The 22653-nt window shown below is 42.5% G+C and overlaps 1 protein-coding gene across 1 annotated transcript in view; it reads right to left on the bottom strand.

Moving 5' to 3' along the window:
- LOC120983013 (prostaglandin reductase 1-like) overlaps positions 1-22077 on the bottom strand; it is a 32605-nt gene extending 10528 nt beyond the window's left edge. The window contains exons 1-6 of the mRNA XM_040413126.1: positions 22012-22077; positions 12373-12432; positions 5019-5186; positions 4030-4147; positions 1434-1589; positions 726-831 (exon numbers count right to left, since the gene is read on the bottom strand). Coding sequence (XP_040269060.1) covers positions 726-831; positions 1434-1589; positions 4030-4147; positions 5019-5186; positions 12373-12432; positions 22012-22073 — 670 coding nt within the window. The 5' untranslated portion in view covers positions 22074-22077. The remainder of the gene's footprint in view (positions 1-725; positions 832-1433; positions 1590-4029; positions 4148-5018; positions 5187-12372; positions 12433-22011) is intronic.
- Positions 22078-22653: the final 576 nt, after the last annotated feature.

Raw genomic sequence — 22653 nt, 5'->3', positions numbered from 1 at the left:
AGCCATGGATAGCTTGACCCTAACCATACTAACCCAGCAATTTTATTAGGTGACTTAAATGTTAGCTGGATATACTACACAAGTTTTAATTTAGAGGTGATCTCCCACATTTGGGTTTTTCTAACAAGTAGAGAGAATAAATTACATGAATGTGTCTTAGATGTCATTATGGGACTCTCTATAGGACCTTTGCTGTGTAGCTGGAATGTTTTCAGGATCATTAAAGATGAATTTAGCATTCACCTGAAATTGGATGATATAACTCCGAATGCCGAAGTTCAGTTCATTCAAGTAATTATGAAAAAAATATGTGCAGCAGTATCTTGGGTAATAAATAGTGCAATTCAGTTTCTGCCACACAACCGGTGAAGCCTCAAATTAAGTAGTGTAGCCTAGTCCTTAAATGGGTTGTGCAAGAATTGTTTTTTTAGTCAACCCCTCCACTTGGCTGGACCTGTAAAAGTTGTGCCACTGTGCTCCCTCTCTGTAAACATCCGGTTTGACATTGCCTGCAGCCAATCACTGGCCATGGCAATGTCAAAGTAAATGTTTTCAGCAAGGGAGCCCAGCAGAGCTGGAAGAGAAGGAGCAGGGAGCCAGCACCAGGGAGCAGGTAAGTAAGCTTCTCTTTACAGGACCGGCCAAGAGGTTGCCAAAACCCTCCCCATTTTTGCACAACCCATTTAATACATGAATTAAACTGATTAACAGCCATACAAATTTACCTGATGGAGGCACTGCATCATTATACATGGATATCGCACCACAGACAGAAATTCTTCCAAAATCCTTCATTTGTGGTAGTGCAGCATCGGAAAATTTCCCACCAACCTACAGAGCAAAGAACAAAATGTGTTTAATATATTGTGTATTTGTATTCACATTTATTGTTTGTCCCACATCAATTTCTTGACATTGCTACTTCATTCTTCAATGTTCTTGGATATTTAAAACTAATCTAATTCATCCATAAGGTCTCACTGCACCCTCAGACATAGGAGATGATAGCTACAGATTACATCATTCCTTAGAACTCCCAGAACAGTACAGACATGATTCAGCAGCTAACAGTAAATGTTATATAGCACGCAAGTGCTTTATTCACATCTATACTAGCCCAATACTTCTCTATGATATCCCATACTGTACTGTACTTTTGCGCGATTCTAAATGAAACAGAATTATGGAGCCAAATTTGTTATCTCTAGGGGTATTATATGGGGAGCAGCTAGTTTCCACCCACCAGCTTAGATTCAACTGAGACTTAGAGATATAGCCTGCAAAAGAGAAAGCTGCTAAAATATGCCAAATTAAAGTCATACTATGGTCAAATATAGCGTTATCACTCATGTACACATACGCACATTTTATTCTAAATTCGAGTGGCTTTGTTTTCCCCCTGCCTCCCCAATACAAGAGAGAGCAAGACTCACATTCTCAAAATAGCAGTCATAGCCTTCTGGAGATGCCTTCTTCAGGGCTTCTTCCAAAGAACTCACTGTTTTATAGTTAAAAGCTTCATCAAAGCCAATTTCTTTTAAATATTGGATTTTGTCATCTGAACCAGCAGATCCCACTACCTTACAGCCCTAAGGAGAAATACAAAAATTGCATATGACATTTTGATATGTGACGGGCCCACACTCCACTTTAAGGCTTCATGCACACGACCGTTGTTTTATTCCGTGTCCGTTGTTCCGTTTTTCATGATTTTCTGCGGACCCATTGACTTTCAATGGGTCCGTTGAAAACTTGGCTAATGCACCGTTTGTCATCCACGTCCATGATCCGTGGTTCCAGTCCGTCAAAAAAATATAACCTGTCCTATTTTTTTCCACCTTTAATTTTCCAAAGAAGCTGTGAAAAATGAAAGGTGGAATCTGACTGGTTGCTATGGGCAACTAAGTCAGTTCCACTTTACACCAGTTTGATAAATCTCTCTCTTTGTTTCTGGTGTCATAATGAACACAGCTTAGGACTAAAACATTCACACAAATTTGTCTAAAAAGTGGCATAAGTTGGTGCAATTTGGAGCATGTAGGGCTGCTACACTTTTTTTTGACATGACAAGAAGATGAGACTTAGTGGAAAGGGATGGATCTTTGTGGGAAAGGACAGAGCTTAAGATGCACAATTTTGCGTAAAAATCTGTCTGAAATGCCAACCATTAATTGATACAGAGTCAGAGTGGCTATCCCTGCACCACATTTATCATCCTGCTGGAGCCCCTGTGATAAATCATGTGCAGGGCTAGACATCCTGTCTAAGCTTACGCCATCTTTAGGATTAGTAAATCTGGCCACTGTGCGAGATCCCAAGCTGACCAGAATATAGCACCCAGCCAGAAAGAAATAAAGGCTCCGACTTACCATTCTAGCACAGCCAGTACACTTTAAGGACACCAACACCCTATTGAAGAGCTCACTCCTGTGCTTAAAAGGGTTTTCCAATTTTTTTTTTTTAGCTGATGGCTTATCCTTTGGATTGGCTATCAGTATCTGATCAGTGGGGATCCAACAATCTGGACCCCTGTCGATCAGCCGTTTGAAGAGACACTAGCGCTCGCAGTAGCCCTACCACATTCTCACAGCTTTCTCTAGGCCATGTGACATCACGTTCATTAGTCACATGGCCAAGGTGCTGCTTAGCCTCATTGAAATGAATGTGGCTGAGCTGCGATACCAAGCACAGTCACTATACAATGTGTGGTGCTGTGCTTGTTGAACTGAGAGAAGGCATCAGCGCTACTGGGAGCACCGCTGCCTTCTCATGCAACAGATCCGTGGGGGTCCCAGGTGTCAGACCCCTACCGACCAGATACTAATGACCTATCCAGAGGTACAGTATTAGAAGTTTTATGTGAATAGACTTCGGATGTTTCATCCGAAGTCGATTCGCTTATCCCTAGTCATTAGTAAAAAAAAGTTTTGCAAAACACCTTTAATCAATGTCCTTGCCCTTGGATGACATTACAATAATGACTTCTTTTTTTAGGCTGGCCACTTCTATACCTCAGCCTGTTCACCACCCTGAGGTTTAAAAATAGAGCAAAGCTGGGACAGTTTATAAAATATGCCATGCAACATGTAACACTTTCTTATCTAAAAATTCACCTCAATTCTTTTTTTGTATATTTTTTTTTTATTGTTAATCAACAGAACACAGAATCTAACATTTCAAACAGGTGATATCACAGATCCGGAGTCAATTAAGAGAAAAACACACAAGATCAAAGGTGATACATCCCTCTAATTGCATAAACTTAATTCATCACAATTAAAGAAGAGTTTTTAGGGTGTTCATATAACACTAAACATTTAAGAATTTTCTGACAAATGGCCCTTCCAGAATTCATAAACTATTTGGGACATAAAAATGTGCTATCAATAGTGATAATCGTGGTAATTTATTGCTGCCAGTTATGGTGACTTTCATCAAAAGAGGTCAAGCAACAGTGTTTGGTCACAACAATGTAACAGTAAGTTGTCTGTGATGCTTGCAATGTGAAACAGAATAGCATTAAAGGGGTTGGTCCATCTCACTCTTTGGTGGCATATCACTAGGATATGCCACCAATGTCCAATAGATGTGTGTCCTACCTCTGGGACCAGCACCTATCTCTAGAATGGGGCCTGCAAAGTGAAGGGGAGTGCACTGCACATATGCGACATGCTCTTCATTCATTTTTATGGGAGTTCTAAAAAGAACCGAGTATTCTTGGCTATTTCTGGAACTCCCATAGAAGCAAATGAAGAGTACTCCCATAGAAGTGAATGGTAGCTGCGCTTGTGCAATGCACCCTCCTTCCTTTTGGCAGCACCTGTTCTAGAGATAGATGCAGGTCCCAGAGGTGGGACCCGCACCAATCGGACATTGGTGACATATCCTACTGATATGCCATCAAAATGTGAGATGGCCCAACGCCTTTGACTATTAACTACAGGACAGTAAAACAAAATGCTATCTTAATTTTACCAGGTTTGAAATAAATTTAATTTTAAAGAAAAATTTGCTTTCACATTTACTTACTTTTATCTTGGCGATCTGTCCTACAACTGATCCGACTGCTCCAGCAGCACTATTGACAAGAACTACATCTCCTTCCTTAGGATTGCAGATTTCCAAAAGGCCAAAATATGCAGTTACACTAATAAAATACAGAATAGTGTTGATAAATCACAAAGTCTAAAACACACCAGTGGCACAGTCAGGGGCGGACTGGGAACTTAAAGTGGCCCTGGAAAAAATACTAAAAGTGGTACCGTTTTGAAGTTAGGTCCAAATTGATGGAAGGCAGAGCCAGCAATTGTGGCACATTATACCACCCCAACAGAGCCAAATACCATAGTCCTTCAGAAAATACTGCCCGCAGCACAAAATACACCCCTAAAAACTTCCACTGACTGGCCATGAGGAGGGCTCAGGCGGCTCCCTGGGTATCGACCCACTGGGAAATTTCCCTGTAAAGTCTATGGCCAATCCACCCCTGGGCACAGTACAAACAGCGTGGGTGGGGAGTGTTATATGTGGAGAGTTGCAAGCAAAGAGCTGCCTTCCCTGGCATATAACACTAACTAGCTATAAACTTGACATATACGGTACACTACATATTCTTTTATCACGTGCTTCATTGATATTTAATTTAATATGGCCTATGCCCTCTACACTGTTACAGATAAAATCTGTAAGTCTCAAATAGTATTATGTAAGAGCTGCTGCTGGCACATGCTGAATGGATAATAGGGAGAATCTGTCAATAAGCTGCCGGCAGGGGATTTCCTGCATATCATGATCATTGTTGGACTCCTTGCAGGCCATGGAAAAAGTTCAAAGTATCAAGTTTTCAAAGTTTGCTAACACATAAGTGACTGACCTATGATGTCAGCATGTCTGTCATTACTTTATTCCGCCTTTAGAAAGGCTAGCACAAATAACCTGTCAGGTTCCCTTTAAAATTCCCTCAAAACCAAAACTGCCCCGTGTAAACCAGATCAAATCAACATTAAATAAAAGCTTACCCAGGCATGCCTACTGTTCCGAGAGCCAATGATCTGGGCAGAGATCCAGGCCATTCAGAAGGCAGTGGAAGCAGACCTTTGCCGTTAGATATAAAGTGTGTTGTCCAGCCAGAGTTTCCAACATAATATCCACCCACTGCGAATGCTGAATTTTTGCTTTCTATTATCCTAAATGACAAAAAAGTTTAAAGTTTTCAAAACAAGCTCCCTTTAACATAATTTAGGATACCAGGAACACTTTATTGTTTTACAATTTTATAAATGACTTCTACTGTATAAAACTGTTTGTAAATATGTTGGGTAGAAAAGATGAGGCAGACAAAGTACATTTATGATTACCCTAATGTTACAGGTCTTTAAACATGAACAACCATGTCTAGAAAGATGCAAATGTCGTATGATTCATAGTTAGCCAGTTTCAATACTACTACTACTAATAATAATAATATTTAAGCTATGGATAGTAAAAGTATCATCTATTGTATGGTATATTCAGATTAGCTATCTTCCAAGAAAATAAAAGCTGTCTCTGTAGTGCCACCTAGTGCAGACAGATGCACTATAGTTAATGTCCAAAATGTAGCAGGCCTTGCTTGACAAAAAATATTACACCAGGAGCCTTCTTCAAAAGGAAAAAAGGACCAATCAGTAAATAACTGTTTCAGTGTTGTTGCCTCAGTACAGAGTAACAGAACAGGGTGGTTGATTAGCCTGATGTGAGGTCTTTGACATAAGGTAGGTCTTGAGAGTACTAGTTCTCCTTGTGAAGAACACTAGAACTAGTATTGGAAGTTTTATAGGCCAAGGGCACATCCTCTACATATTCTGGAGAAAAGAAGGTTTGTACACAAACATAGAAGAGGATTCTTTGCGGTAAGAGCGCTGAGACTATGGAACTCTCTGTCTGAGGTGGTGTTGATGGTGAGATCACTAAAAGAGTTCAAGAGGGGCCTGGATGTATTTCTGGAGTGTAAAACTATTACAGGCTATAGCTACTAGAGAGGGGTCGTTGATCCAGGGAGCTATTTTCATTGCCTGATTGGAGTTGGGAAGGAATTGAGTGGGGAAAATTGGCTTCTACCTCACAGTTTTTTTTTTTGCCTTCCTCTGGATCAACTTGCAGGATAACAGGCCGAACTGGATGGACAGATGTCTTTTTTCGGCCTTATAAACTATGTTACTATGTTACTAAGTTACTACAGATGTAGCAGCACTAGAGATCACAGCGGAATCGCGTGAGCACAGAGCGATATCGTGTTTCATTAGAGAATGTAAATATACTTATATACTTTATAAAAACAAAACAAATATAAAAATATTGAATATGAATATTGAAGTTGAATATGGTATATTATTAATCTGCTTACCAGTGTTTTGGTGCGATTGTCCGCTGTCACTGGTGGCAGTTACTGTATATACATACGTGGCTGACTTTACTATACATGATGGGCAAAGGTTCCAGAAATTACTACAAAGTGCAATAAATTGCTAAATAACATTTATTAAGGAAATTATTTATAAGTATATATGTGGAGGAAAAGGCCACAATGTTTATTCTTTAACTAACTAATTAACTGTTAAATAGATATAATAATAAACAACACGTCCACTCAAATAATGAGTGACTTCACCCAATGAATCTAACATTGCGACAATATAGAGGAGGGGGGGCGGTAGTTGTTTGTTGTCCATTGCAGTGAATGTGCCCTAACCGTTGTTTCCTTCTTTTATAGGTACCTGAAACGTCCATTAAAGAGCAGGACCAATCATCATTCACCAATGGCACCTGCAACTTTCCCCAGACGTCATTCGCCGATGACTTCTCCAATCAGATCCTGTTGCCAGGTAAGAAATTATTAACTTCATTATACACCACATACACCTATACAATGAACGGAACCATGCCATCAAGTGTTCTCTTCATTGTATACACAATTACGGGCCCATACAGTAGTTGTCTTTCTTCCAGTAACAGCGGACAATCGCACTAACTAACACTGGTAAGCAGATTAATAATATACCGTATTCAACTCAAGCACATAGAAGGTACTGAACACATTGAAATATAAAGTGGCAAAAAACATATAAAGAGGAGGCATATAACAGCAGGAGGACTTACTCTGCTCTGTAATTTAACAGTGACTTTCACAGTGACCGCCCCTTTAACAGTGACTTTCAAAGTGTCCGCCCCTTTAACAGGGACCTTCATAGCGCCCACCCCTTTAATAACAGTGACCTCCACAGTGCCCGCCCATTTAATAACAGTGACCTCCACAGTGCCCGCCCCTTTAATAACAGTGACCTCCACTGTGCCTGCCCCTTTAAAAACAGTGACCTTCACAGTGCCCGCCCCTTTAAGCAGTAAAGAAAAATGGTTGGGTTGTTATGGAAACCTGGAGTAAAACTTTGTTTATGGCAGTTGGGATTTGAAGAGAAAGACTTGCAGGCTTGTATTGGCTAATGTGGGTAATTTTTGGGGAATATCTCAGGAATGGTACGTCCTAGAGAGCGAAGGCCCGGTCTATATCCTTCCCGGACACCTAATGTACCTGTGTGCCAAATTTGGTGAAGATCTTTCCAGTCGTTTGGTTGCGCATAAAGAACGTCCAGACAGACAGACAGACAGACAGAAATTCATTTTTATATATATATAAGAGATTTATATTTCAGAATTATTGTGTAGTAGACAGTAATAAAATAGGTATAAATAAATAGGTATATAGCTCGGGTGCCCGCTCGGCCATCCTGAAATGGGGCACATCAGGAGCTGCGGGGGGATTAAGTAATAAAATAACAATGTGTATATACCGTATATATATATATATATATATATATATATCTACATATTTAACAAGGTTCTGATCCCCACAGTCATGGACTGTGTGGATCAGAACCTTTCAGCCGGCATTGTTCTTAGAATAAAGGATATATGATTTTAGATATAGATCCGGCCATCTAAATTAATATTAATTATAGCAGCTGAGTGGTAAAGCAGGCTGGGAGGATCGCGCGCCCACTCAGCCATCCTGAAATGGGAACATCAGAAGTTGCAGGATGGGGGGATGAAGTATTATACCTACTGTAAGGGGTTACACTCTCAGGTAGGGCGGCGATGACAGATTCTCTTGCATACCACAGGGTTAAAGTCCAAATGTTGCTTTATTTATCACACTCCGGCAATACAGGCAACCCCAGTTATAATTCACTGGGTAAGGTGAAGGACCAGCACCACAAAACATAAACCAAACTAAAATAAACACCTGCCCGTCTGGGCTCTGGCTAATACAGTGAAGTTCCTAACTCACCTATTGAACACCGTTCACACAGAGAATTTGGCTTCTCTAGCCAGCAGGGCAGCCAGCTTCCCAGACTTTCTCCAGGCATTACTCTCCCCAGTGTTACAATCCTACAGGCTCACCTGAGTCAGAGGATAGCTGGCTGGAGGTGGAGCCCAGTGGCAAGGACCGCAGGCAGGTTGTAGTTGCAGGAAGTCAGACAGAGGCGTAATCGGTTAGCAGGCAGTGGGTCAGGGCAGGCGGCAGTGAGCGTGGTCAGACAATCCGGATCGGGAACGGTGGAAGCAGTTCAGTTGGTAGGGACAAGCAGAAGAGTAGTCGGGGACAATTCCAAGGTCGGCAGCAGTCAAGTTGGTAGCAGTAGCAGCAGAGGAACAGCAGTAGATGCAGCAGGATCAAGTCCAGAAGAACAATAACCAGCAGGGATCTGGTGCAAGAGGCTGGGCTTATAAAGTTTATCTGCATTTCTTTTGTCACAGACATCCTGGAACTCCAGATATTGAGGGGGTAAAAGCTCCTTGGTGGATAGTCCGAATATGGTAGGTTCTTCGGGCGGAGAAGGGACGGATTTACGTAAACAGTTCTGAGAACAAAAGTCCGAGCGGAACCGTATGCAGCGGGCATCCCAGTCCACCGAGGGGTTGTGAGTTTCCAACCAAGGGATGCCTAGGATCACCGGAAACTTAGGGGAGGTGATCAGGGAGAAGTGAATGGTTTCCTGATGATCGGGTTCGACGAGAAGTTGAAGATCAGCGGTCTGGTGCGTAACCGGCCCAGAAGAGAGCGGGGTCCCATCGACGGTTTCCAGATCGATGGGGGCTACCCTGGTTACCAGTGGTATGTTGTTCTCATGGGCGAAGGTCAAGTCCATGAAATTTCCGCCGGCCCCCGAGTCAAGCATTGCGGAGCAGGGAAGCTGTCGTTCCCCAATGGTGATAAGGATGGGAACAATGAAGTGGGACCCGGTACCTGTAGTGTCCATGGTTTCAGAGGCCAAGGGTGAAATTTTAGCTTGTTGTAATTCCCGTAATTCAGTGACAGCAATGGTTCGGCAAATCTTATTGGGGCACCTAATAGCGAAGTGCCCTGGCTCGCCACAGTAAAGGCAGAGGCCCGCGGCCAGTCGTCTCTCCTTTTCAGCAGCCGATAGAGTCTTGCGCAGTGTGTCGACCTGCATCAGTTCGGTGGAGGGTTGGTGAGCCGGCTGAGTCATTGGAGTGAAAGGGTACGCGGGCCTGTTATCTAAGGACCAGAGTCTTTCTCTCCTTCTTTCCGCGAGTCTCCGGTCAATTCGGATGCACAGTTGGACGAAGTCATCCAGATCGTCTGGGGCGTCTACCCTGGCGAGCTCATCCTTTATAAGTTCGGAGAGTCCGCGGCGAAATTGACTTTTCTGAGCAGCGGGGTTCCAGGTGGTGTCCGTGACCCAGCGGCGGAACTCGGAGGAATACTCGGCTACAGAGCGTCTTCCCTGCCGTAGACTGTGCAGCCTAGCCTCGGCAGTCGCGCAGCGGTTAGGGTCGTCGAAGACTTGGCTCATGGCTGCGGTGAAGTTGTCTAGATTATTTAATAAGAGACTGTGGGACTCCACATATGGGGATGCCCATGCCAGGGCCTCATCAGTTAGAAGGTTAATGATGAACAGGATCTTCTTTCTGTCCAAGGAAAAGGAGCCCGGCTGCATCTGAAAGTAGATACGGCACTGGTTGAGGAACCCCCGAAACTGGCTCCGATCGCCGTTAAACTTTGACGGGGGAGGCATGCGGGAGTCTGTGACCGCGCTGCGTACGTCCAGTAGTTGACTCTGTAAGTCGATAATTTCTCTCTGTTGGCTCTGGATTGCGCCTTGAAGTTGAGTCATTTCCTTTTGGGCAGAGGTGCCAAACTCCTGAAGTTCGGAGACTTGTTTGCGCAGGGTGGCCATCGCGGACTCCATTTTTTGGGCTGGTTATTCTGTTACAATCCTACAGGCTCACCTGAGTCAGAGGATAGCTGGCTGGAGGTGGAGCCCAGTGGCAAGGACCGCAGGCAGGTTGTAGTTGCAGGAAGTCAGACAGAGGCGTAATCGGTTAGCAGGCGGTGGGTCAGGGCAGGCGGCAGTGAGCGTGGTCAGACAATCCGGATCGGGAATGGTGGAAGCAGTTCAGTTGGTAGAAGAGTAGTCGGGGACAGAAGAGTAGTCGGGGACAATTCCAAGGTCGGCAGCAGTCAAGTTGGTAGCAGTAGCAGCAGAGGAACAGCAGTAGATGCAGCAGGATCAAGTCCAGAAGAACAATAACCAGCAGGGATCTGGTGCAAGAGGCTGGGCTTATAAAGAGGAAGTAGCAGGTGCAAGGAATCACAGAGATTAACAAGGCAAGCCTGGAACAAGGTAGATCAAAGAGTTCAGTAGAAGGAAATGTCCAGAAGGGTTGGTAGTCTAGTGGCTAGAGCTACTGCCTGGGACATGGCTGGTCACTGGTTCGAATCCCGACACCCAGACTGATAGCCTGGACTGTGCTTTATTTCCCCTTGATGATCCCAGCTGGCTTCAGCTGGGATCCCTCAGGCTAGGGAAAAACCTGTCCCGGAATGGGGTGGACTGGGGAGGTCCCTCTACCAATCCTACCTTCTCCCAGTCCAATAAAATCCAGCCCATAAACTTAACAAAGCTGTCTCAGCAACCTACACATTGCTGAGACCATTTTAACCTTCTGGATCTTATTTACCTCACCAGTTGAGGAAGCTGGGTGGGATATCCACCCCTGCCAGGACTTTACCATACACTTTTCTGTTCACCTTACCACACTACATATACACTTTATAATGTTACATTTATAGTGTAATGTAGTGTCATTATGTACTTTAAGTTAACACTGCCATCTACTGGCCTTGTTGTGTACTGCTGTTAGAATTGTTATTTCATTCGGAATGAAAGAGGAGAAGTCGCGATTCGTTAGTAACGCAATGTGAAACCTGTGTTTGCAAGTGCTACTACATCTGTATGCATTGTAAACGCACAAATTAGCTCTCCTCCTGTGGAATTAAACGTTCTGACTAACCTGTGGGTAACTACCCTGTAAGTCAACATCTGACCTATGAAAGAGCCTTGAAACGTGACTTTGGATATCAGGCAAGCCAATATCTCCTACAAAATAGCACTGTTTCAGAGATCCTGTTCCCCTTCAGTATAAAGCAGGCTACTGATTGGCCAGGTGATAGGCCTTTGATGTAGCATTGCTCTGTTGATGAGGACAAGAACCCCAAAACAGCTGATTGCAACCAGAAAGTCATTAGTCCATTTTTTAACTTTTTTTTTACATTTTTTTATTATTCACAATTTAGCTTAAAAAAAAATGATTGATAAGGTCCTGCAGCAGTGAAATTATTTAAAATGACCCTCTGGTTCAGTAAAGGAGTTATCCATGTAAATATAATGATGATCTATCCCCAGGATAGGTCATCATTATCACATCGTCAGGGGTCCACGTTCCGGCACCTCGGCTGATCAGTTAAATCAGGGAGCCGCTGTGCTCACTGTAGCTTTGGTGAGCAAATCCGGCTCCCGGCATCTTTCCGCTAAGTACATTGTACAGCGTCTTTTCTTTGCGTTGCAGCTCAGCCCTATTCACATCAATCCGGCTGAGCTGCAATTAGGCTGATGTTACAGATTTATGGTGACATCACATGGCCTCTTCTAGCGGCTGATCAGCAGGGGTTTCCCTGCAGACCCCTGACGATCTTATATTGATGACCTATCCTGAGGATAGATCATCAATATCAAATTACCAGACAACCCCTTTTGGATGACAGAGGAGCTTGAGAACTAGCAGGATCTGCAACTAAAAAGATGAAAAGGAGAGCACCACGAAAGTATTCTTTTTGTTACCGAGTTCATGTGATTTTGTTTTCTTAAAATGGAGGGTTACTTTTATTACTTTTTTACTGTACATTATCAAACATATTAAACATATATACTCCTTAGTTAACAGAAGTGAAAAATGAATAGGAATCTCGTAACCTGCTGTCTGACAACCCAAGACCCATCTGTCCTGAAAGGCATGGATTATATATATTACCTGGCAACTTGGGATCCTATCATTACATCCCCTCCTTTCATAGTCCGGCTACTATACGGCCTGTAAGATATAAAAGAATTAGGTTAGTGCTGCTTGCATGTCATCATGAGTATTCACTAAATATTGTTTTACCCTTCAAAAAATGCCCATTTCTGTGGTATTTAACAATAAAATCTGACAAAAAGAAAATATGCATTACCAGTTTCTTCAGACTCAGAAATTAATTTTCACTGCCAATCAAATGTACCCAATAAATGGCACTCTGTGGCCTTCTGCTGCAAGTATTGAAAAGTGGGTGAGAATCTGAGACTGGGATTTCTAAGCTTTGATTGTCACCATATTTACAGTAATGTTTTCAGGACTTAGGGCAGGTTTTTGAGGATTTTCATTGTGGATTGTATTGCAAAGGGTGAATTTCAGGGCAAATCCGCAACTAACACATGCAGATTTTGCTGCGGATTCATTACGGAATGGCAGTGAAATCCATTCTGCTTGGAAAATATGTATCAACATTTTTCCATGGCTGAAACCATCAGTTTTTGTGACAGTTTTTGACCCAAAGCCAGAAATAGATCCAGCAATGAAGTATAAGTCTGTCCTTTATCTTTCTCATTCATTTGGAATCTATTACTGGCTTTAGCTAAAAAGAAATGCACCAAAAACTGCTGTGTCTTAAACAACCCTTAACCTCTTTAATCCAGGGGGATTTTTTGTTGAGCGTTTTTTACTCTAGACCTTCCCGAAACCATAACTTTTTTTCCCATTCACATATTTGGGCTTGGTTTTTGCAGGACAAGTCGTGCATTCTAATGATACCATTTACTGTTGCATACGATGTAGTGGGAAGCTGGAAATATTCCAAATAGGATGAATTGGGAAAAAAAAAATGCTTTATGGGTTTCATTTTTACAGAATTCCCTGAGTGGTAAGCTAACCTGTTCCTTTCATTCTCCAGGTCAATACAATTACTGCGATACGACATTTGTATAGTTTTTCTTGTGTTTTAATCTCTAAAAAAGAACAAATTTTGGTTGAAAAAGCAATTTATTTTTTTTTTGCATTACCATATTAGAACCCCCGCAACTTTACTTTTATGTCTATGGAGCTGTTTGAGGGCTCATTTTCTGCTGAATGATCTGTACTTTCCAATTATGTCATTGGGTTGTGTAGGACTTTTTTTTATCACCTTTTATTACATTTTTTTGGGGAGGTGAATCAATGAAAAGAACAAATTGGCCATTTTAATATTTTTTTTTATATGTATTTAAATAGTACATGTGTTTTCATACACACTGATGACTATGATGTTTATTTTTTATATTGTTCGTTTATTTTTATTTTACTTTTGGGGAAAGGGGGTTGATTTGAATATTTTTTTTTTATATTTTTAAAACATTTACTTTTTTTTAACTTTGTTTTGTCCTCCTAGATGACTATAACCTGCAATCATTATATTATCATTTGTATTCTGTAATGGATTTTTATCCATTAGGCCTCTTTCACACGGGCGTGTCCGGATTAGGTCCGGATGTGTCCCGGTGCATCGCGGCAAACCCGCGCGAGTAGGAACTCAATTGCAGTCAGTTTTGACTGCGATTGCGTTCCGATGTTCAGTTTTTATCGCGCGGGTGCAATGTGTTTTGCACGCGCATGATAAAAAACCGAATGTGGTACCCAGACCCAAACTTCTTTACAGAAGTTCAGGCTTGGGTTAGTTGTAGTGTAGATTGTATTATTTCCTGTTATAAGGGAAAATAATAGCATTCTGAATACAGAATGCATAGTACAATAGAGCTGGAGGGGTAAAAAAAAATATATATAATTTAACTCACCTTAATCCACTTGTTCGCGCAGCCGGCATCTCCTTCTGTCTTCATCTGTGAGCAATAGGACCTTTGATGACGTCACTGCGTTCATCACATGGTCCATCACATGATCCATCACCATGGTGATGGATCATGTGATGAGCGTAGTGACGTCATCAAAGGTCCTATTGCTCACAGATAAAGACAGAAGAGATGCCGGCTGCGCAAACAAGTGGATTAAGGTGAGTTAAATTATTTTATTTTATTTTTTAACCCCTCCAGCCCTATTTTACTATGGATTCTGTATTCAGAATGCTATTATTTTCCCTTATAAACATGTTATAAGGGGAAATAATAATGATTGGGTCCCCATCCCGATCGTCACCTAGCAACCGTGCGTAAAAATCGCACCGCATCCGCATTTGCTTGCGGAGGCTTGCGATTTTCACGCAACCCCATTCATTTCTATGGGGCCTGCGTTACGTGAAAAACGCACAAAGAGGAGCAGCTGCGATTTTCACGCAACGCACAAGTGATGCGTGAAAATCACCGCTCGTGTGCACAGCCCCATAGAAATGAATGGGTCGGTATTCAGTACGGGTGCAATGCGTTCAACTCACGCATCGCATCTGCGCGGAATACTCGCCCGTGTGAAAGGGGCCTTACAGAATTCAGTATACTGTATTACAAGGCATGGTTGCCAGCATTGGAATATACTCGTAATAAGCATGGAAGCCTTGTACAGGCTCAGGCCTATTACTACTATGGAATACCTTCCCCGATCTCAACCAGGGGAAGACATACATCCTGGGCTGGGAAGCATTGGGCTTCTGGTTTTAGTGATGCTGTGTTCACGTTTTACCATGGCATCTGAGGGTTAAATATCTCCATCAGCATCATCACTGAATGCAGACATTAGGGTGTCTGCTGTTGAAAATAGCAGGCACCCGGTGGCTATGGGGCCTGCTGCGCTCAAAAATGGGTGCCCTCTTTAAAACACCCACATCTGCTGTATATTTATGGTGCTGTAAGAGAAGGGAGTTAAAGGGGTTATCCCACAATTTTAGAGTTAGTCACATACAGCACGTAATTAAAACATATTTTATATTGGGACACATTAAAGGGATTCTTTCACCAAGTTTTAGGCTATAGCGATACGGACATGCACGGTTAGATCGCCGCTAGCATGTCCGCAATATACCTGTCCTATTGGGCTGTGTGCTTTTATTTTCTTTAAAAAAAGATTTTAGATATATGTAAATTAGTCTTGAAGGTGCCCAAGGGGCTAGACGAACCTTCCTGGTGCCCAGCCACGCCCGCCTGTGAAGGAGCCCAGCACCGCCTATGTCCTCCGAATTTCCTCCTTTCATCAACGATAGATTGCCGTAATCTCGCCGTACTCAGGAGAAGTAGGGCAATGTGTTTTGGGGTGTATTTTTACATATACCCATGCTGGGTGAGAGAAATATCTCTGTAAATTGACAATTTTGTATAAATTTTTTTTAAAAGTTGTCATTTACAGAGATATTTCTCACACACAGTATGGGTATATGTAAGAAAATACACCCCAAAACACATTGCCCTACTTCTCCTGAGTACAGAGATACCACATGAGTGACACTTTTTTGCAGCCAAGATGCGCAAAGGGGCCCAAATTCCAATGAGTACCTTTAGGATTTCACAGGGCATTTTTACGCATTTGGATTCCAAACTACTTCTCACGCTTTAGGACCCCTAAAATGCCAGGGCAGTATAAATACCCCACAAGTGACACAATTTCTGAAAGAAGACACCCCAAGGTATTCCGTGAGGGGCATGGCGAGTTCATAGAAGATTTTTTTTTTGGGCACAAGTTAGCGGAAATTGATTTATTTTTTTGTTTTTGTTATTTCTTACAAAGTCTCATATTCCACTAACTTGTGACAAAAAAGAAAATTTTAACATTAATAAAAACATTACATTTCACAACTCACCATACCCTCATGGAATACCTTGGGGTGTCTTCTTTCTAAAATGGGGTCACTTGTGGGGTATTTATACTGCCCTGGCATTTTAGGGGCCCTAAAGCGTGAGAAGTAGTTTGGAATCCAAATGCGTAAAAATGCCCTGTGAAATCCTAAAAGTACTCATTGGAATTTGGGCCTCTTTGCGCACCTAGGCTGCAAAAAAGTGTCACACCGGTGGTATCGCCATACTCAGAAGAAGTAGGGCAATGTGTTTTGGGGTGTATTTTTACATATACCCATACTGTGTGTGAGAAATATCTCTGTAAATGACAACTTCTTCAATTTTTTTATACAAAGTTGTCAATTTACAGATATATTTCTCTCACCCAGCATGGGTATATGTAAAAATACACCCCAAAACACATTGCCCTACTTCTCCTGAGTTTGGCGATACCACATGTGTGACACTTTTTTGCAGCCAAGATGCGCAAAGGGGCCGAAAGTCCAACGAGTACCTTTTAGGAGGGCATTTTTAGGCATTTGGATTCCAGACTTCTTCTCACTCTTTAGGGCCCCTAAAATGCCAGGGCAGTATAAATACCCCACATGTGACCCCATTTTGGAAAGAAGACACCCCAAGGTATTCCGTGAGGGGCATGGCGAGTTCATAGAAGATTTTTTTTTTGGCACAAGTTAGCGGAAATTGATTTTTTTTGTTTTTCTCACAAAGTCTCCCTTTCCGCTAACTTGTGACAAAAAGTTCAATCTTTCATGGACTCAATATGCCCCTCAGCGAATACCTTGGGGTGTCTTCTTTCTAAAATGGGGTCATTTGTGGGGTGTTTGTACTGCCCTGGCATTTGAGGGTCTCCGCAATCATTACATGTATGGCCAGCATTAGGAGTTTGTGCTATTCTCCTTAGGCCTCATGCACACGACCGTTGTTTGGGTCCACATCCGAGCTGCCGTTTTGGCGGCTCGGATGCGGTCCAATTCATTTCAATGGGACCGCAAAAGATGCTGACAGCACTCCGTGTGCTGTCCGCATCCGTGGCTCCGTTCCGCGGCCCCGCTAAAAAAATATAACATGTCCTATTCTTGTCCGCGCTTTGCGGACAAGAATAGGCATTTATATTGCCGGCGCCCGTTCCGTTCAGCAAATTGCGGAAGTCAACACGGGCACCTTCCGTTTTTTGCGGATCCGTGGTTTGCGGACCGCAAAAAACGGCATGGTCGTGTGCATGAGGCCTTATATTGAGCATACGGGTAATGAGATATTTTTTTTTCGTTCAGCCTCTGGGCTGAAAGAAAATATGAACGGCACAGATTTCTTCATTCGCATCGATCAATGTGGATGAAAAAATCTCTGCCAAAAATGTGCAAAAAACAAAAAACCTGCGATCGCTAATAAAGATCCAAAAAGCTCAAAAGTGATTTTTATAGCGCCGCAGCGATTTTACAGTGTTTTTGCAGTGATCAGAAAAAAAATATTTTTGTCAATGCGGTGGGGCGGACTGAACGCAAGTGTGCGCACAAGATCAGGCCTGATCGGGCGAACACAGCGTTTTTTGTAGAGCCTAAGGTGACCCTAATGTACTGATATAGATCTGATTGCGATCAGTTTGATCACATACAGATACTATATAGTACTAGTGCTGATTAGCGACAGCGATGACGCTAATCAGCGACTAATCAGTGACTGCAGTGCGGTGGGCTGGGCGCTAACTACCTAACAAGTAGCTAACTAACTGGCGGTGATAAGGGACCCTTAGGCCCCATTCACACGTCCGCAATTTTGTTCCGCATTTTGCGGAACGGAATTGCGGACCCATTCATTTCTATGGGGACAGACTTTGTCCCGCTCGGATCCGGAATTGCGGATCTGTACTTCCGGGTCCGCACTTCTGTTCCGCCAAAATATAGAACATGTCCTTTTCTTGTCCACAATTGCGGACAAGAAAAGGCATTTTCTATATAGTTCTGGCAATCTGCGGATCCGCAAAATGCGGAAAGCACATTGCCGGTGTCCGTGTTTTGCGGATCCGCGGATCCGCAAAATACATACGGACGTCTGAATGGAGCCTTACAGGGGGGTGTCAATGACAGGGGGGTGATCAGGGAGTCTATATGGGGTGATCAGGGGTTAATAAAGGGTTAATAAGTGACAGGGGGGGGGTGTAGTGTAGTGTGGTGCTTGGTGCTACTTACAGAGCTGCCTGTGTCCTCTGGTGGTCGATCCAAGCAAAAGGGACCACCAAAGGACCAGGTAGCAGGTATATTAGACGCTGTTAACAAAACAGCGTCTAATATACCTTTCTGGGGTTAAAAAAATCGCATCTACAGCCTCCCAGCGAATGATCGCTGCTGGCAGGCTGTAGATCAACTTATTAACTTTGCGATCCTGTGAACGCGCGCTCCTGTGAGCGTGCGTTCACAGGAAATCTCGGCGTTACGTGTGCGGCAAGCGGTTAAAGAAAATAAAAGCACACAGCCCTATAGGACCGGTATATTGCGGACATGCTAGCGGCGATCTAGCCGTGCATGTCCGCATCTCTATATCCCAAAACTTGGTGACAGAATCCCTTTAAATACACTCACCTAAAGAATTATTAGGGACACCATACTAATACGGTGTTGGACCCCCTTTTGCCTTCAGAACTGCCTTAATTCTACGTGGCATTGATTCAACAAGGTGCTAATAGCATTCTTTAGAAATGTTGGCCCATATTGATAGGATAGCATCTTGCAGTTGATGGAGATTTGAGGGATGCACATCCAGGGCACGAAGCTCCCATTTCACCACATCCCAAAGATGCTCTATTGGGTTGAGATCTGTTGACTGTGGGGGCCATTTTAGTACAGTGAACTCATTGTCATGTTCAAGAAACCAATTTGAAATGATTTGAGCTTTGTGACATGGTGCATTATCCTGCTGGAAGTAGCCATCAGAGGATGGATACATGTTCTCATTCTGTTTACTCCAAATTCGGACTCTACCATTTGAATGTCTCAACAGAAATCGAGACTCATCAGACCAGGCAACATTTTTCCAGTCTTCAACAGTCCAATTTTGGTGAGCTCGTGCAAATTGTAGCCTCTTTTTCCTATTTGTAGTGGAGATGAGTGGTACCCGGTGGGGTCTTCTGCTGGTGTAGCCCATCCGCCTCAAGGTTGTGCGTGTTGTGGCTTCACAAATGCTTTGCTGCATACCTCGGTTGTAACGAGTGGTTATTTCAGTCAACGTTGCTCTTCTATCAGCTTGAATCAGTCGGCCCATTCTCCTCTGACCTCTAGCATCCACAAGGCATTTTTGCCCACAGGACTGCCGCATACTGGATGTTTTTCCTTTTTCACACCATTCTTTGTAAACCCTAGAAATGGTTGTGCGTGAAAATCCCAGTAACTGAGCAGATTGTGAAATACTCAGACCGGCCCGTCTGGCACCAACAACCATGCCACGCTCAAAATTGCTTAAATCACCTTTCTTTCCTATTCTGACATTCAGTTTGGAGTTCAGGAGATTGTCTTGACCAGGACCACATCCCTAAATGCATTGAAGCAACTGCCATGTGATTGGTTGTCTAGATAATTGCATTAATGAGAAATAGAACAGGTGTTCCTAATAATTCTTTAGGTGAGTGTATGTTATGTGAACGGATATTTCATTGATAAGCACTACCCAGCGGTTCAGGCCCCCCCTCCCTTCCCCGTACTGAATAAACCTATGAGTTCAGATGTGGATAAGTATATGCAATTTGTAATCTTTAGAAGTGGGATGATGCCTGCTGCGGGGAAGGCTATCCCATAATCTGCATTGTCTTCTCTGCTTGTCAGAGGAAAAGAACGTCATTTTATTTTCCTCTGCTTGTGAGTATAGATGCTGAACATGCACAATGACATTCTCCTCTTCTGACAAGCAGGGAAGGCTTAAAGGGGTTGTCCAGCATTAGATAAACATGGCTGCTTTCTTCCAAAAACAGCACCACCCCTGTCCATAGGTTGTGTCGGGTATTGCAGCATACCTCCGTAGGAGTAAATGGGGCAGAGCTGCAATACTGCACACAACCTGTGGACAGCGGTGGTGCTTTTTTTGGAAGACAGCAGCTATGTTTTTCTAATCATGGACAACCCCTTTAATCTCAGGGATCCTTCCACACCAAAGATGGAGAAATAGAGCACAGAAACAGCTCATGTATGTCCATTTCTGAACATGTAGAAAAGAGGGTGTACTATGGGGCTGAACTGCTAGGTGACGCTATTATAAGTCTTAAATGTAATCTCTAAATATACATCACTACAAAAGATGCTCAGAATTCCGGGGGATATTTATCAAAAGTGTTGTAAAGGAAATCTGGCTTAGTTGCCCATATCAACCAATCAGATTCCACCTTTCAGCTTCCAAAGGAGCTCTGAAAAATGAAAGGTGGAATCTGATTGGTTGCTATGGGCAACTAAGCCAGTTCTACTTAACACCATTTTTTTTTAAATCTCCCACATTGAGTTTTTTTTGCTAAACAAAAAATTATTGAGCTAACCCCTTTAAAATGTAGCTTAGCATATTAATCATGGGTCTGCCTCTTCCCCTTTTGACTTTGATGGGAAAAACATTATTTAACAACCACATGATCATGGTTTTACATGAGGTATTGCAACATGGTTTTCCATAAAAGCAGTACTAGGAATATTTTCCTTGGACTGCCCACGTTAAAAAAACGCAGTAGCAAAACTGTAAAGAATAAGATATATTAATATGTGGTACTGGCCATTGTTCCCTTAATGATTTCTGCCATACTTAGTGCTGTTTTTCTGCATTTTTGTGATTTTTTTCACAACAGTTTTTTTTTTTGTTGTTGTTCTGGCTTCTTTCTTTTCAAAAATGCTTAAGCTCTGGTGTTTTCATCCCATTCTCTATAGGGGAAAAATGCTAGTGGTAAGACACATTGGGGAGACATTTATTGCGACCAACATTTTAGATGCCAGTCTTAATAAAGCCCTAAGCAGGCGGTGGATCCGGCGAAGTTAAGAAGAGGCGCCGGCCTCTCCATAACGTCGGCAGATCCTCAGACAGTTCAAAATGTAAAACAGTTTTCGAACTGTCTTACATTTAGACCTTTTTCTACCCCTAAAACAGGCGTAGAAAATGGTAAATGAGATAAGCCCAACGGCCCATCCCCTTCCCAATCCAAAATTTTAGACCTGGCCTGAGCAGGGAGAAGTCGCAGATTGCAGCGCCACGGTTATATTTCAGATTGATAAATGACCCCCATTTTGTGCCTGAAAAACACCAGAGAAACCACCACAAAAAAAAAAAAAGAGGGGGAAAATGATCATTGCTGACATATTCATGTATGTAGAGAATCTAATATATATATATATATATATATATATATATATATTCACATTCATAATATTTGTTCTGGGCCGTTGTGCCATTTTAGCGGCTTCTCACCTAGTACTCTACTCAGCGTTTAGTTTACACCAACAACCCACAAATGACAAAATTGGAATCAAATTGACCAACAAAATATAACTTAGGGCTCATGCACACAAATGTATTTTCTTTCCGTGTCCGTTCCGTTTTTTGTGTGGACTGTATACGGAACCATTCATTTCAATTGGTCTGCAAAAAACAGCAGTTACTCCGTGTGCATTGCGTTTCTGTATGTCCGTATTTCCGTTCTGCAAAAAAAATAGAACATGTTCTATTATTGTCCGCATTACGGACAAGTATGGTACTGTTCTTTTAGGGGCCAGCTGTTTCGTTCCGCAAAATACGGAATACACACGGACGTCATCTGTATTTTTTAAGGATCTGTTTTTTGCGGACTGCAAAATACATACGGTCGTGTGCATGAGGCCTTACTATAATTATTATTAAACTTATTTACCTCATATATGGGTCCACACTTAAAAAGACTGATTCCAGCAAAATTTCTGAAAATATATACATGTAAATAAAAATGTTATTATGAATTCAGGTGGAAAATATATCCAGTAAAAAAAATAACAAATAAAATAGGTACCTCACCTCTCCAACCCCATTGCAGCCATTCTGATGGTGCCTAAGTCTCCACTGTCATCTATTCCCTGAGATCCTCACACAGCAGGAAATGGCTGGGAATGTCGCTCAGCCAATCCCAGTGATTGAGTGAGCAACATTCCCGCTATGTCAGCAAAAAGCTGCACACATTGTGGGCCCGGGCACCATCTGAATGGCAGCAGTGGGGTATGAATCTTTTTTTTAAACCATTAGCATCCTACTGAAATTTTCTTTTTCTATGGCTGCAAAAACCTTTTAAAAAGGTAAAATTCTGACCACATACAGCCACCAGAAGCTTTGGAGCTGACTGTACACTGTGTATATATGGGCCCTGCTTTATTAAGGTGTATACACCTAAAACCTGTCTAAAATGTGGTGCAAGTTGGTGCCACTAGGGTTTTTACACTTTTTCTGACTTACTCGACAAGGGGGTAGGCCTTAGTACAAAGAAGTCCTGTATTAATGTAAGCCAACCAATAGTAATTATAGA

This window comes from Bufo bufo, unplaced genomic scaffold (assembly GCF_905171765.1).
Source record: "Bufo bufo unplaced genomic scaffold, aBufBuf1.1, whole genome shotgun sequence".
Lineage (NCBI taxonomy): Eukaryota > Metazoa > Chordata > Amphibia > Anura > Bufonidae > Bufo > Bufo bufo.
Note: the sequence above shows the minus strand (reverse complement) of the source record. Positions and strands in the feature narration are given on the sequence as shown.